The sequence below is a fragment of the Trichechus manatus genome, unplaced genomic scaffold (assembly GCF_000243295.1).
Source record: "Trichechus manatus latirostris isolate Lorelei unplaced genomic scaffold, TriManLat1.0 scaffold00117, whole genome shotgun sequence".
Taxonomy (NCBI): domain Eukaryota; kingdom Metazoa; phylum Chordata; class Mammalia; order Sirenia; family Trichechidae; genus Trichechus; species Trichechus manatus.
The window spans coordinates 6,590,155-6,606,979 of record NW_004444053.1 but is presented as its reverse complement, the minus strand read 5'-3'; the positions used below and the strand labels follow the sequence as shown (position 1 = coordinate 6,606,979).

The 16,825-nt window shown below is 40.0% G+C and overlaps 1 protein-coding gene across 4 annotated transcripts in view; it reads right to left on the bottom strand.

Moving 5' to 3' along the window:
• Positions 1–16,825, bottom strand: part of DNM3 (dynamin 3) — a 717,102-nt gene that overhangs the window by 354,765 nt on the left and 345,512 nt on the right. For all 4 annotated transcript variants that reach the window (XM_023738465.1, XM_012557752.2, XM_004384112.3 and 1 more), the window contains one exon: positions 1,498–1,611. In XM_023738465.1, coding sequence (XP_023594233.1) covers positions 1,498–1,611 — 114 coding nt within the window. The remainder of the gene's footprint in view (positions 1–1,497; positions 1,612–16,825) is intronic.

Below are 16,825 nucleotides of genomic sequence, written 5' to 3'. Positions count from 1 at the left end.
GATTAAAGGAGTTACTTCACATACGTAAAACACTAGCTGGTACTATTATGATTCCTCAGCAAGAATCTTTTGCTTTCCTAAAATAACTGGGAAACACTGATAAGTATTGAAATGTACATAAATGATCTGAATTCTTGGAAACACAATGTATCTAAGACAAGACCTCACAGGGCAACTGAACACCAAAGAAGAGAAACTATTTACTGATTTTTTATTTAGGGAGGCACCTCAGGGTTCTTGAAGCTGTGGTCTTTAAACACTAGAGCTTCCCACACAACAGCAGAGGTATCTAAGCAGCCAGCACAGGAAAGAAACCATTGCTAACCCTCAGGCTTTTCCAACGACCGATTCTACTCCTGACTAAGGTCAGTGAAATATATGACATAAAAGTTTAAATATAAACTTCTAAATAGACGTTTTCTTTAGACATCTCTATAGTATTTGATTTCCCTTATTGCAGAAAATGTAGTGGCAATCAAACAATTATCCGATATTTATTAAACACACAAACTACCTGGGAAACAAACATGAAACTTTTCCCTCAGGAACTGACACAGGAACCTTGTGATGCTTTCAAAGGCTATCAAGCCAAGATAGGAGGGGCTTTCAACCCAGAAACATGTGCCCTTTATCACCAAATAAAATCAGAACAATCTCACCTGTTAAATAGTTTTGCTATCACGAAGTATTCTTATCTAATGTTTACATGTTACGTTATAAGCTCCAAAAACTTCTTGGGTCAGACCACAGCTATTAAAACTTCCAAAATGTACTTTAATTTCCATCCATGTCCTCTCAAATTTAGCAGTATCACTTTTACGACACTATAATGGCCCTGCAAGACCGATAGGACGGTTTTTGCGCTTTTACAGCTATCAGATTCAAAGGTGTAGCAAGTCACAGGACCAAAATTATTAACATCCAACATGAACCAGAAAGCCATAATTATCATAATTCCAGCTTTTTCATAGATCTCAAACTTTCAAAAAAAAAAAAAATACTTGTATAAACAATTATCTGGGACCCACTTGAAGAAAGTGATTTTCAAAAGCCTATTACTTGAGACAGATGTCATAGCAACAATCCTAAAATGCGTTATTCAGTCTGCATCATTGTTATTAATTTCAATAGTAAGATGTTTAGTACCTTGGTCCTTTTCAACACATTATTTAGTGAACATTTCTTTCATCATACCAGTATCTTTACATTATTATAAACAAGGGGGAGCTTCCAACCACTGAACCCTAACTCCATTTCTTCAGGTAAACAAACATAACGACTATACCAAAGAAACAGACAGAAAAAGAAATGTGAGGAGAATATTGTAAAATTAAAAATCTATGAGGAAAAAATAATGCTTCTTCAAACAAACACCTCAACCTAAATCTTACTGAAAAAGAACAACTAGGGTCTCAAATTTGTATATTACAATAATACCAATTAATTTAAAATTAGAAACACTTTAATAAGAAAACTCTGTTACTCTCTGTGGCTTACCTCATCATCTTTATACCAGGACAAGCTTTCAGCAGTAAGGACGAACCAGTATCCCTTTGAGCCTCCTTTCATGATGCCAATGTTGCTGATGGTTAGCCAGCCCTTGCGGATCACCTAACAAAAGAGCAGAAATCAACAGAGACATTTAGTTTAACATAAGTCACCTTTCACACAGGTCTTGGACCAAGTGAAGTTAAAAACAAGACACAAATTACAGTCAGAACAGTATTATTCCCCCAAAGCTCAACTTCTATTCAGCTACTCAAGATAATTTATCTTTCAAAAGTGCAGATGACCAGAGAGAAGTCTCTTCTGCCAATGAATGCAGTCAAAATTGTGGACTTACATAGATGGCGGAAGCAGAGTTACTAAAACAGACAGGAATGAAATGAGGCAGACAATTACTAGGCTTGTGCCAGGCCTATTTATGGCATTGCTGTTACAATTAAAACGTACTTATTTAGCTGACTGAATGAACAACAATAGACTCTCCACACACACTGCCTCTTCTCCCCTTTCAGCCTACTGGCCCATTTGTTCGCCTGGCTTGCGTCTCATTAGGATTTCCACAAGGGACTTGAGCAGATTGCAAAAAGAAGAAACTCAAGCCAACCAAGCAGCTTCTTGTTAACAATTCTAAATAAGGCGGAATAAAGGGAAAAGCTGAAACAATAAGCTAAAATTAAAAGTTTAGAGCTTTCTAATGGCCTTGATTTATCAACTACTTCTGGTTGTTATTTGCTATGCTACAAAACATGTAGCATCTTCATAAAACCTTTAAATAGCTTTTAAATTTTAAAACATAACTTGGATTAGAGATTTGACAGAAATTATTTATAAATGACATGTAAGTTTAAAAAAAAAAAAGGAGCCCTGATGGTGTAGCAGTTAAGCGTTTGGCTGCTAACCAAAAGGTCGGCAGTTCAACTCCACTAGGCACTCCTTGGAATCCCTAAGGGGCAGTTCTACTCTGTCCCATAGGTCTCTGTGAGTCGGAATTGACTTGACGGCAATAGGTTTGTTTCTTTTTTTTAGTTTCTGTAAGTAAAAATGTATTATTTTTTCACAACTGTTATAAAATTAAATTCTGTTTTCCATATGGCATAGTTTACCTTCTCCTCTATGCCAGATTATTTTTGTTGTCACAGAACCAGAAAATTACTATATGGAATTGTACGATACTGTTCTAAATGTCAAAAATCGTCCCATACCTAAATCATGCAATATCCTCAAGATCCTGAAATATTTAAAAATTACTTATTAATGAATTAAAGAAAAAAAAAAAACAACAAAAACTGTCATTGAGTTGATTCTGACTCATAGCAACCCTACACCGCAGAATAGAACTGCCCCATAGGGTTTGCCCCATAGGCTGGTGGATTAGAACTGCTGACCTTTTGGTTAGCAGCCATAGCTCTCCGTAGTTCTTAACCACTGTGCCACCGGAGCCCCTAGTAATGAATAATGTCAAATCCTAAAGTAAGATGAAAATATCCTAATAATTACATTTCATTTTTATATTGCTACTATGTTTTCTAGCTGAAGGAGGAAGTCCAATCCTATGGAAAATTTTGAAATAGATCAAGGTTGTCATTACAGAATTTCTAAACCTCTCTCCACACTTGCAGTCCCTGCCACCCTCAATCTCCTATCTCCACACCTGCCAAATGCCTGTTCTCCTTTTTAATACTCTGTGGCTTTTATAGACCCCCATATAGCTCCCCACTCAGACCCAGACTAAGGCAATTGTTCAAAATTACCCTCTACTTCAGAAAGAAAGAAACCATGCTTCTACTAGCTATATCATAATCATTGGGGTGCTTTCTAAAAATACAGATTTCTGTAGCCATATGTGACTATTAAGCCCTTGAAATGTGGCTAATCAGAATTGACAGGTGCTTTAAGTGTAAAATACACAACGGATTATATGTTGAAATGATAATAGTTAGATATATTGGGTTAAATAAAATCTATTATTAAAATCAATTTCACTTGTTTTATTTTTTTAATGTGGATACTAGAAAAATTAAAATTCATATACGGCTTATATTACATTTCTATCGGACAATGCTGTTCTAGAATGATTCTGAAACTCTTGGGGCTAGTAACTCAGAAGGAATAGAGGAAAAAGACTAACTTCTAGAAAGTAGCAGAGCCAAGGTCATGTTGAATTTGAGGTATCTGTGAGAAATATACATGGAAGTGACCTGACCTCTGAAGCAAATAGGAAAACAGACAAAGACTTGCAGGTCATCGGCATATATGCAGGTGGAAGTTGAAACTCTCTGGGAGAGTAACAGTTGCTTGAGGTGGAATCCTGGGGGAATAACAACATTTAAGAGGTGATTACAAATGAATGGAAAAAGGAATGTCAGAGAAATAGGAGCAATGATGTCAAGGAAGCCAAAGGTGAGGTGAATTTCAAGAAGCGCATGATTGGGAGCGTTAAATCCAGCACAGAAAGAAACAGAAAAGTGCAATGGAAACGTCACAGTGTCTTCAGCTATGGCGGTTTCAGTGTGGTTGTGGGAGAGAAGTCAGAGTTCACTGAGTTGAAAAGTAAACGGGAAGTAAAAAACAGAGACAATGACTAAAGAGAGTTCTTTCCAAACGAAGGTAAAAGATAGAGGTAAAACCAGATGAGGGCACAGGGTCGAAGGAAGTTGTCATTTTAGGATGGGCAAGAAGTGAACATATTCACTTGAACAGGAATGGAGGTGCCTCATCTTGTGAGCCGGGGGAAGGCTGGGAAAAAGTGAGGGAAGAGGTAGGCCCTTTGTGAGTTAAAGGGTAGAGTTTAGAAAGGTTCTACTTGATGTTTTCACTTCTCTTAATAAAAGTAGAGATTAAATTATCTGCAAGAGAGTGAGGGTGAGAAGTTGGGAAGAAGGCTTGAAGATACTGAAGCAGCATTGGTACAACTGGTAATTGAATGAGAAAGTAAGCATAACTAAAACCAGTTGTCACTGAGTCAGTTCCTACTCTTGGTGACCCCATGTGTGTCAGAGTAGAACTGTGCTCCATAAGGTTTTCAATGGCTGATTTTTCAGAAGTAGCTCACCAGGCATTTCTTCCAAGGTGCTTCTAGGTAGACTTGAATAGCCAGCCTTTAGTTACCAGCCAAGCATATTAACTGTTTGTACCACTAGGGACTCACAACTGGAATTAGTAAAAAATGGCTGAAAGCTGAGAATGAAAACCATAAACTTGCAGGAACCTAAATCAATACCGTTGTTTTATTTTCTCCAGCAGCACTCTGCAGACCTGATGTAGAAAAGGAGTAGACAAATGGGAATTGATCCAGGGTTCTGAATTTCGGGACCCAAGTGACCTAAGTACAGTAGTATCTTAGTCATCTAGTGTTGCTTTAACAGAAATACCACAAGCAGATGGCTTTAACAAAGAGAAATTTATTCTCTCACAGTCTGGGAGACTAGAAGTCCAAATTCAGGGTGGCAGCTCCAGGGGAAGGCTTTCTCTCTCTTCTGGTTCTGGGGAACAGTCCTTGTTATCAATCTTTCCCAGCCGAGGAGCTTCTCAGCATGGGGACCCCAGGTCCAAAGGATGTGCTATTCTCCTGGCTCTTGTTTCTTGAAGGTATGAGGTCCCCATGTCTCTCTGCTTGCTTCTGTCTTTTATGTTTCAAAAGAGATTGACTTAAGACACAACCTAATCTTGTAGATTGAGTCCTGCCTCATTAACATAATTGTCTCTAATCCTGCCTATTAACATAATAGAGGTAGGATTTACAACACACAGGAAAATCATATCAGATGACAAAATGGTGGACAATCAAACAATACTGGGAATCATGGACTAGCCAAGTAGACACACCTTTTGAGGGGACACAATTCAATCCATAACATTCCACCCTTTGGCCCCCCAAAATTCATGTCCTTGCCATATGTTAAAACACATTCACCCCATTCTATCTTAGCAAAAGTCTTAAATCAACATCAAGTTCAAAATCCAGAACTTTTTCTTCATTTAGGAAATCTAGAATACAAGTTATCTGCTTCCAAAGAACAATGGTGGAACAGCCATAGCTAGACATTTCCATTACAAGTAGGAGACACTGGAAGGAAAGAAGGGATAACAGGCAACAAGCAAGTAAGCAGAACACATTACATTAGCTCTCAAGCCTTAAAAATAATCCTCTGTTCTCTGAGACCATTCAGGCAACAGCCCAGCCTTCTAGACTCCAGGTATTGGCCACAATATCCAGATTCTGAGTGGAGGCCCCTCAGTCCTGGGCTTCAGCTCTGCCTTCCAGGCCCACTGGAATGGCAACTCTGTCCTTCGGCTTTGGGCGCCCCACTCTCCTAGTCCATTTGAGTGGTGACTCCATCCTTTGAGACTCCAGAGGTCGTGGCCCTACCCTTTGAGACTGAGGCAGCTCTGCTTCCTGTGCTCCTCATCTCTTGGTCCTCCTGGTCTCTTGGTCCCCCAGGCCTCACTGCCAGTGTCTGCACTGCTCGGCCAAGTGTTCCAAAGCTTTTTAGATTGTGAGTGTCTGGAGGCACCCCACTCCACCAGTGAACTTCCTCCAGAAGGCACTCAGCTCTCTTGTTTTGTGGGTTGGCAAGCTTAGCTCCACCGATAAGTGCTCAGAGGCACCCCATTCTGCCAGGAAGCCTCCTGCCAAAGGCACTCAGCTCTCTAGCTTTGTAGGTCAGCTCCAGCACCATCTCACGCTGGTCTCCTGGTTCTGCTGCTCTTCTCACAGTCTATGCTGTCTCCAGGTCAACAGCTTTCCTCACTTCCTTCTGAGTCCTCACCAGAATTGTCTTTGATGTCCATAATTTCATCAACAGTCTCTTCGAGGCAATCTAGGCTTTTAAACTATCAGGCACTTTAAAACTCTTCCAGCCTCTAACCATTCAGTTTCAAAACAGCTTCCACATTTTAGGCATCTGTCAGAGCAGCACCTCACTCCCTCAGTACCAAGTTCTGTCTTGGTCATTTGTGCTGCTATAACAGAAATACCACGAGTGGATGGCTTTAACAAAGAGAAATTTATTCTCTCACAGTCTAGAAGGCTAGAAGTCCAAACTGAGGGTGGCAGCTCCAGGGGAGGCTTTCTCTCTCTGTTAGTTCTGGGGGAAGGTCCTTGCCATCTATCTTATCAGGTCGAGGAGCTCCTCTGCACGGGAGCCCTGGTACAAAGAACTTGCTGTTCTCATGGCTCTTGTTTCTTGATGATATGAGGTCCCCATGTTTCTCTGCTTGCTTTTCTCTTACATTTCAAAGCAGAGTGACTTAAGACACAACCTAATCTTGTAGATTGAGTTCTGCGTCATTAACATAACTGTCTCTAATCCTGCCTCATTAACATCATAGAGGCAGGATTTACAACACATAGGAAAATCACATCAGATGACAAAATGGTGGACAATCATACAATACTGGGAATCATGGAGTAGCCAAATTGACACATACTTCTGGGGGACACAATTCAATCCGTAACAAGGGGTGTAAAGATGTTGAAGGCTTTGAGCAGAAGAGTAACCCAGGTGATCATCCATTCAATCTAGGCCAGGCAGAGAAACACCAGAAGGGGATAAAAAAAAGTAGAAATCAGAAGATAAAGGGACTACAGAGGCCAAAAATAAATAAATAAATAAAACCCAAACCTGTTGCGATCAAGTTGATTCTGACTCATGATGACCCCATGTGTTACAAAGTAGAACTGTGCTCCATAGGGTTTTCTTGGCTGTAATCTTTACGAAGCAGATCGCCAGGTCTTTCTTCCATAGTGCTGCTGTGTGGGTTCTAATTGTCAACCTTTCAGCTAGTAGTCAAGTACAGATTGTCTATGCCGCCCAGAGAGGCAAATGAGGTCAAAAAAGTAGATAGTATGTGAGTCAAGGTAAGAATGGGATTTTGGAATTTAAGATGATATGAAGCAATAGTTGCCAGATCTTACTGGCACCATTGATTCATCTCTCACAGATGCACCCGTTTCTAGAAGTATTCAATGTTATAGCTGAAAAAGAGATTTATTAAACATCCTTTAGTCCAGTGGACTTATTCAATTAAGCTATATGGAAGCTGAGTTACTAAATAATAGTTAAAATGAAATTTGCAAAGAATTGACATAAGGAAAAATTATAAATTCAAGAGTATCCTTGTGGCATTCCAATATGCTTTCTTATTTGGAGAGAAAAACAGGATTACAGCTACTAGGTTGTGACTCCACATGGTGCACAACCCTTCATATGCATCCATGAAAGTATGTTCAGTATTTACTGAACGTTGTCAGCAGGTGAACTGCTGTCATAAAAAGTTTAAGAAGCTCCTATCTAATCCCAGCCCTTCCTTTTTTTTACAATAGAGAAAGCATATTCACAACAAATGGAATTTTTCCCCTGGTGATAATCAGTTCAAAATAAGAAATGAGAGAAAACAATTCCTCATGCTCTTGTTCACTAAGGAATTGAGGAATAAATTAGGAAATCAAAGTAAAACCAGGGCTTTAAACTGGTTTGTTCTGGTTTGAACCTCTGCTGAGAATTTCCATTTTCACCCTAGATATACTGAATCAGAATCTACATGTTAACAAAATCTCCAGGTGATTCTTATATATAATAAAGTTTAAGAACCACTGCTCTACTAGTGGTTCTCATAACTGGTCCCCAACCAGCAGCATTAACATTGCCTGGGAACTTGTTAGAAATGCAAATTCTCAGCAGGGGTTTGAACCAGTTGGAAGCCCTGGGTAAAACAGAGGGGTGAGATAGAAAAACGCAGACATTCAGGAAAAATGGTCAGAAGACTCAGTGTAAAAATGCAAGAGAGAAATTAATAGGAAGAAAATAAAGGAAAGCAGGTAGGGAAGAGAAGACAAAGACTAAATAAAATTTGAAAAGAACACCAAGAGAAGTGGGATTGGTTGGAGAGTCCTCTCAGAGAGAAAGATACAATATAAAATGTTTGTTTTGTATTCAAAATTAAAACTACCAAAATAAATCCATCAACATTCAGTACAATAAACATTTATGGCCTCTTAGTGTTTGAATATCAAATTCTGTTTTGAGAACACGAGTAAACAAGAGCTAGCAAGCCCATAATTACACGAGGAGAAAGGACCTTGAGAGCTGAAAGGGCATGTTCTTATTTGTAAGGCTGGTGACAAACCATTTTTTAAAATTTACTGCCATAAATATCAGTCAAGCTGCTTTTGCCAAATACAGAAACTCTGAAAGCAACTGCAAGACCAGCAATGGGGAGACTGTAACAGTCCAGCCTCTGCTCTTGGTGGTGAGCCTACCCAAAGAGGACGCGTTCTAGTTAGTTCCCTCCAGGTTATAAGAAGGCAGGCCTTGTCAAGGTTGGTAAAACCTATATGTTATGGGTACACTGAGACCCCAACATCTGGCCAGGACACTGGGTCATAAAATTAATACACATACAAGGAGTAAAATTATGGGGAGAAAAAAGTACATGTGGAAAAGTTCTGGTGTGGTCAAGGCTCTGGGCCTTGAACTTCGTTTGTGAGCAGGGTGTTTTGACCCTGGCCTTGCTTATGGTAGACCATGAAAGGTTGTTTCAGCTGTGCAGGTGGCTTTTAACTGTTTCTGCCTAAGTGGAACTTGCAAGCCATAGACCATTTGGTATTTTGACCTCAGTAGATTATAAAAGCTCGTCCATAGGCTTTATTCATAGATAAGGGGCTGCTGCTATGAAGGTAGGACTTCACCCACCACAGGGCTTAGGGTCTATCTGGGCAAATGCTGTGTGTGTGCTGGGGAGAGGACCAGGCAGAGGCACAGGCCAGGCCAGTCTCCCCGCTGATGGGTGGGAACTACCTTTGCAAGCCACAGGCTTCCTCAGGATACAGGATGCTCCTCCTTAAATTTGGCAGGCTGCGCCTTTCTAAGCCGGTGTGATAGATTCAACTACAAGGAAAAGACTCTTTCTATGTTCACGCCTATTAGGCCTCGAGAGGTGGAACTATATTTCCACTCTTAACCTGTAAGACAGCTGAGGTCCAAAAGTACCACAGAGCACTCTTGAGGTTCTAACGTTAATTCATTAGGGCCAGGCCTAAGTAAGCAGGGCTAGATCAGCCATCCCCAGTGCCATTCTGAACACAAGGCAGAGGCAAGGGGGGAGCTGTGGGGAGCTAACCTTAACTCATTGTTTATTTACAGATCCAAGGGTCAACCCCAAACACACAAGCTGGCTCTAGGTTAATTACAGAGGAGCAAGAAGGTCTCCTTAGCAGGTCGAGCCTTCTTAAATCAAGAAATTATGTAACAAGGGGCAGAAAGGGAAACACAAAGGCAAAATGGAAGCAAAAAATTATGCGTTTTGAACACACTGCATGGAAAAGGAAGGTAACTCAAATAAGACGTGGTGACTGGGGCTGCTACCACTGCAAATCCCCAAACTCTGCATTAAGACAGACTTGTTTCTAGCATCTTCTCTTAGACTGTATGTATACAGACAGCTTTCCCCCTTAGTAAATGCAGAGTGTCAAAATTAACCTCTGAGGGAGAGAGTTCTCCCAGTAAGTTTACATTTCACAAGCAACCAGAGAAAACTGGCAGCCTGGTAGGGCTAAAACCAGGGAGGTTTCCTCCATCTACCCTCTTTCATTCAGATACCCCTGAATATCCACTGTGGCCAGCGGCAACACTTAGCAAAGGGGTCCAGGAACATAAATGTTTCTGACAGAACTGCTTTAAAGACCAGGGAATCAATGCGTTTTACCGAATTTGGCTGATGTGGAGCAAGCGTTGGGATTATCTTTTGTGTCCTACTTTGCTTTATTTATGAATTGAGAACACAAAAGCCTACTTCAAGTTGGGACTCCCAGAAGGAACAACCATTATTATGAAGCACAGCTTGGGCTGCAGCTGCTGAAAGAGCCCCAACTCTGCCTGGGCAAGAGAACCTCTCTGGCTGAAACTGAGAAAGTAAGAATCGGAGGCTGACTTTAATATGATGTTAGACTTTAATTCCACAAGTACCTTAGACTTTGCAAACTCCTTTGAGAATGTATTCTTTGGACTTTTAATTCTGGAAACTTCTTAGTAGGAGGGGGTTCATATTCACAGTAAGGGCATTTCTATTTTGTTGGCATTTTATTATGAAAGTTTAGCCATACCCCTTGGTCAATTTAATAATTAAGTCCAATAGAATAAAAGGGGGAAGAAGGCTGAAGAATATTGCTGGGGGGGGGTGGGGGGGATGGAGAGGCACACCTATTGTTTTCTCTCTCATTTCTACCCAGGAGTGAAGTGACTTCTCAGACTGGTAAATGTGGAAGGAATAATTAGGCAAGCACAGTCCGGGGACCTTTCTTTCTCTCCTTTCTCGAGAGCTCCCACCCACAGACGCACACACTCTTTTGTGTCTGCTGTTTTGAAACATGAGTTCAATTCAGGAATGTGTTCACAAGGTCCTTCTCACCTAAGGAGCACATTAAGTTAGTCAACAGGTATTTACTGATGGCCTATGATGGGCCAACTACCTGTCAGTGGAGGCTTGCCGTTGCTATTATGCAGAACAGGTTGTATCAGAGCTTCCAGATCAAGATGGAATAGGAAGAAAGGCCAGGTATCTACTTCTAACACTCAGCCAATGAAAACCCTATGGACCACAACAGTCCGATCCACAGCAATAATGGGGATGGTGCAGAACTGGGCAGCATTTTGTTCTGTTGTGCATGGGGTTGCCATGAGTTGGGGGCTGACCTGACAACAGCTAACAACAACATGATGGGTCCGGTACTATACCAGGTGTATGAGATTCAGGGGTGGACAATGCAGACTCAGTTTTCCTGCCCGTATGATCACAAATGAGGTCCTCCATAATGATGTCCGGGTGTGTCTTCTCAGTGGCCTGATAAAATGTAAAAAATAGAATTTCCTATATGATTCACTTACAGCTGAGCTAACAAGTCTCATCTATGACCAAGATAAGTAAAAAAGCTGTGAAAACAGCAAATAATATGAAGGATATATAAAGGGATTTAAAGAGTAATCAACTTAAGACACAAAATAATGGAATATTTGATGAAAGTTTTTTTGTTTTCAAGATTCTACAAAACCAATTTGTCACTACTATGAATAAACTGCCTAAGTGACATTTGTGTGTTTGGATGTTTCTTTCATGGTTTTAACTTTCTAGGAAATTGGAGCACAGAGTTTCGTAAGTGTCTACAACAGGCAACATTAAGAATCTAATTTGACTCCGTTTCTAGGAATTCAAGAATAATGACAATAGCTAACATTTACTAAGCACTTATTCTGTGCCAGGCAATGTGCTAAGAGCTTCACACTTACTATTTGTTTTAATCCACATAATAATCCATGATATGAGGGAAGTAATATTATTTTCCCTATGTTACAGACTAGGAAACTGCAATCAGGCTCTGATTTACTGCCAAGCCCATGCTTGAACCTCTTACAGGAGCTTAAGCACTGGCTGGCATTTTGCTCCACTTCACATAGCACAGTCTGAGGGTACAGCCTCTTAGCTCTGTTGTTATTGTTGTTGTTGTTAGGTGCTGTCAAGTCGGTTCCGATTCATAGAGACCCTGTGTACAACAGAACGAAACACTGCCCAGTCCTGCGCCATCCTCACAATCGTTATGCTTGAGCCCATTGTTGCAGCCACTGTGTCAATCCATCTCATTGAGGGTTTTCCTTTTTTTCGCTGACCCTGTACTTTACCAAGCGTGATGTCCTTCTCCAGGGACTAACTCCTCCTGATAACATGTCCAAAGTATGTGAGACATGGTCTCACCATCCTTTCTTCTAAGGAGCATTCTGGTTGTACTTCCTCTTAGCTCTAGAATATAATAAAATCTCTCTGGTGGTCTGATTTCAGAGCCCCCGTCCTGAACCCACAACCCATACAGGGATGTTGCCTATAGTAGCATTTCTAATAGCAAGCAATTAGAAACAACCTATTTGTCTCACAGGAAACTGGTTAACAGAGCATTATATAATCTGATGATGTTAAACTGAGCAAAAGCACCTAACACACGGTATGAGAAAAAATTTTGAGAAAGTACTAATACTGAGCAGGACTCTAGAGTCAGACTGCCTGGGGTTGACTCCTGGCTCCAATACTTGCTAGCTGTGCGATCTTGGGTGAATCTTTTAACCTCTCCTCTCCTTGCTTCAATTTCCTCATAGGTAGACCAGTCACTAGAAGAAGACATCATGTTTGGTAAAATAGAGGGCCAATGAAAAGGAAGGAAAACCTTAATGAGATGAACTGACTCAACAGCCACAACAACAGACTCAAACACACCAACCATTATGAAGATGGCTCAAGACCAGGCAACGTTTTGTTCTGTGATACATAAGGTCGCCATGAGTCGGAGCCGACTTGACGGCAACTAACAACAACATGGAAATAATAGTAACAATACCTATCACAAAGAACTCATGTGAGGATCAAATGAGTTCATACATGTAAAGGCTTTAGATCAGTACCTATTATTACTATTATCTGTGGTATTATTTCGGTTATATTTTTAATGTATACATAGAAAAGACTCTAATATACACCAAAATGTTAACTTTGATTGATTATTGGTGGCAAGATGTAAAGTTATATTTATTTTCTCCTTCAATTTTCCTGTAGTTTTCATATTTTCCACAATATCCATGTTATTAAACATGCAAGTTGGCATCACATTATTGCTTGTTTAAAATAGGCAATTTCTTGAGATTTCCTTCAATATCCACTGAACACACCATGTGGGAAAACTGCAGCAGATTACAGACAAACCAATGGTGAAATAGCCCTAAAGCATAACATAAAAAGAAATAATTCTGTAATATTATATGGGAAATTACTGTGATGAAAGAAGTTTGACTATTTTAAATGAACAGTTGATTTGACTGAATGAAACATATTAACAGTGTGCAATAAAAACTGATTGAAAATAATGAACCAATATTTAATATTCATAGCAAATCACCTTTTTTTTATTTGAAGTTAGAGCTGCCAAAAAGATAACTTTCTGGTTTCTCCATAAAACTCAACCTCTACTTAACAACACTGGCATAAGTTTAAACTGTAGCTACCTAAATGAAATTTTATAAGTTAAACACAACTTCAAGTTATTCCTTAATGAAATAACCTCACTATGTACCTATGAAGCCCCCCACTTTTTTGGGGGAACTACCCAATACCATAAAACCCATTGCTATCAAGTCGATTCCAACTCCCATATAAGGCAGAGTAGAACTACTACAGAGGGTTTCTGAGGCTGTAAATCTTTACAGAAGCAGACTGCCACATCTTTCTCGTGCAAAGTGGCTAGTGGGTTCGAACTGTCGACCTTTCAGTTAGCAGCCAAGTGTTTAACCCACTGCACCACCAGCGTTCCTTCCCAGTACCACAAGGGCTACTTTATAATGCCCCCATCACCTTCCATTCATTCTGCCCTTTAAAAGCACTGAAATCTCTTTCCATTGAGTCTCACTTCCGGCACATTGGCCCATGCCCAAATGAGGAGTGCATTTTTCATGTCTTGTGGCTCACTAGCCTATTGTACTAGCTTGATTCTCAAAATGATTCCTAAAGAATTTCTTCCCTTCTCATTGTATCCAAGAATTTGCTCAATTTCTGTTTATGTGTTATTTTTCCCACATGCATGGCTATTTCTGAGGAGTTTGCTAAAAGTGAGCAGTTTATTCTCAGAGTTTACTTACCTAAACCTCTACAAGATCCAGACCATTAACCATGATGAAAATCAGGGCTCTACTTTTTTCACTTTCTTTCCTGTGTATCTTTTCCATGTGCAGAGCTTCCTTTGAGGTTACTGGGAGCTCTCCATGTGAAAGAGACTCCAAATGATGCAAAACAGAATGAGAACTAAGCCCTTCATCTATTTCTCACATTCAAGGACACAAATACACACATACAAAGGAAAAGATACCTCATAATTAGCAAGGTCTCGATAAAATTTAGATATTTTACTAAAAATAATTCAGAGCTTATTTAAGAGAAAAAAATGTCCTAGTAAATATTTATTAATTTATTTAACAGAAAATTAGTGGTCCCTTATGTGTGTCACGTAGTATACTGGAAATACAATAAGCAGGAAAAAAAAAAAAAAAAAGGGCATGGTCTCCTACTTTCATGGAGCTTTTAGACAAAAGGACAATAGACATTAGTCAAAGAATCACACAGATAAATATAAAATTACGACTATGGTCAGTGTTGCCAAGGAGTGGTTCAGTACATAAAGAAAGCTCTGACCTGTGTATAAAAAGGCTTACCTCAAGATTTTAGCACTCGAGCAAAAATCTGAAGGGTGTGAGGAGGGTGTGGGGAATGGGGTCTGGCAAACTCAGCATGGCTGTAACAAAGAAAGCAAGAGTAAGCTTTGTGCAAGACAGGCCTGGAGAGGAGGCAAACCATGCTTGGTCACGTAATTTATGTGAAGAAATTTGGTCGTTATCTTGAGAGGAATGGGAAGCCTTTGAAGTGCTTAAAGTGGGGCAGTAATGTAAGATTTGTATCATGAAAGGTTCCCTTCCAGTTCTGTTCTGGTGAAGATATTAGAAGGAGGAAAAAGGATGCTGGGAGATCAGATAGTTGACAACTGCAAAAGCCTAAGCCATAGATCCAAAATACAACCTTGAGTATATCCCACCTGAATTTGGAGACCATCTCAAGAATAGATTTGATGCATTGAACACAATGGCTGAAGGCCAGACGAGTTGTGGGATGACATCAAGGACATCATACATGAAGAAAGCAGAACGTCATTAAAAAGACAGGAAAGAAAGGAAAGACCAAAGCGGATGTCAGAAGAGACACTGAAAGTTGCTCTTCAACATAGAGTAGCTAAAGCAACCAGAAGAAATGATGAAGTAAAAGAATTGAAGATTTTGAAGGGAGGCTCGAGAAGACAAAGTAAAGCATTACAATAACATTTGCAAAGACCTGGAGTTAGAAAACCAAAAGGGAAGAACACGTTTGACACTTCTCAAACTGAAAGAATTGAAGAAAGAACTAAAGCCTCAAGTTGCAATTTTGAAGGATTCTATGGGCAAAATATTAAATGATGCAGGAAGCATCAAAAGACGGAAGGAATACAGAGTCCCTGTACCAAAAAGAAATGGTCAGTGTTCAACCATTTCAGGAGGTAACATATGAATAAGAACTGATGGTATTGAAGGAAGAAGTCCAAGCTGCACTGAAGAGAATGGCGAAAAACAAGGCTCCAGGGATTGACAAAATGCAAATGGAGATGTTTCAACAAACATATGCAGCGCTGGAGGTGCTTACTCATCTATGCCAAGAAATTTGGAACACAGCTACGTGGCCAACCGACTGGAAAAGATCCATATTTGTGCCCATTCCAAAGAAAGGTGATCCAACAGAATGCAGATATTATCAAAGAATACATTAATATCACCCACAAGTAAACATTTGCTGAAGATCATTCAAAAGCAGTTGCAGTAGTACATCAACAGGGAACTGCCATAAATTCAATCTGGATTCAGAAGAGGACATGGAATGAGGGATATAGATGGATCCTGAAAGCAGAGAATACCAGAAAGATGTTTACTTGTGCTTTATTGACTATGCAAAGGCATTCTACTGTGTAGATCGTGACAAATTATGGACAACATTGCAAAGAATAGGAATTGCAGAACAATTAATTTTACTCATAAGGAACTGGTACATAGATGAAGAGGCAGTCATTCGAACAGAACAAGGGGATACCACATGGTTTAAAGTCAGGAAAAATTTATGTCAGAGTTGTATCCTTTCACTATGCTTATTCAATCTGTATGCTGAGCAAATAATCCAAGAAGCTAGACTGTATGAAGAAGAACAGGGTATCGGGTTGGGAGGAAGACTCATTAACAACCTGTGTTATGCAGATGACACAACCTTGCTTGCTGAAAGTGAAGAGGACTTGAAGCACTTACTGATGAAGATCAAAGACCACACCCTTCAGTACGGATTACACCTCAACAAAAAGAAAACACAAATCCTCACAACTGGACCAATAAGCAACATCATGACAAATGGAGAAAAGACAGATGTCAAGGATTTCATTTTACTTGGATCCACAATTGACACCCATGGAAGCAGCAGTCAAGAAATCAAATGAATTGGTCCCAACCCACCTAGAGTAAAGAAGAATGAAGAACACCAAAGTCACAAGGAAAGCATTAGCCCAAGAGACAGAAAGGGCCACATAAACTGGAGATTGCAACAGCCTGAGACCTGAAGAACTAGACGGTGCCCAGCTACCACCAATGACCACCCTGACAGGGAACACAACAGAGAGTCCCTGTTGGAGCAGGAGAAAAGTGGGGTGCAGAACTCAAATTCTAGT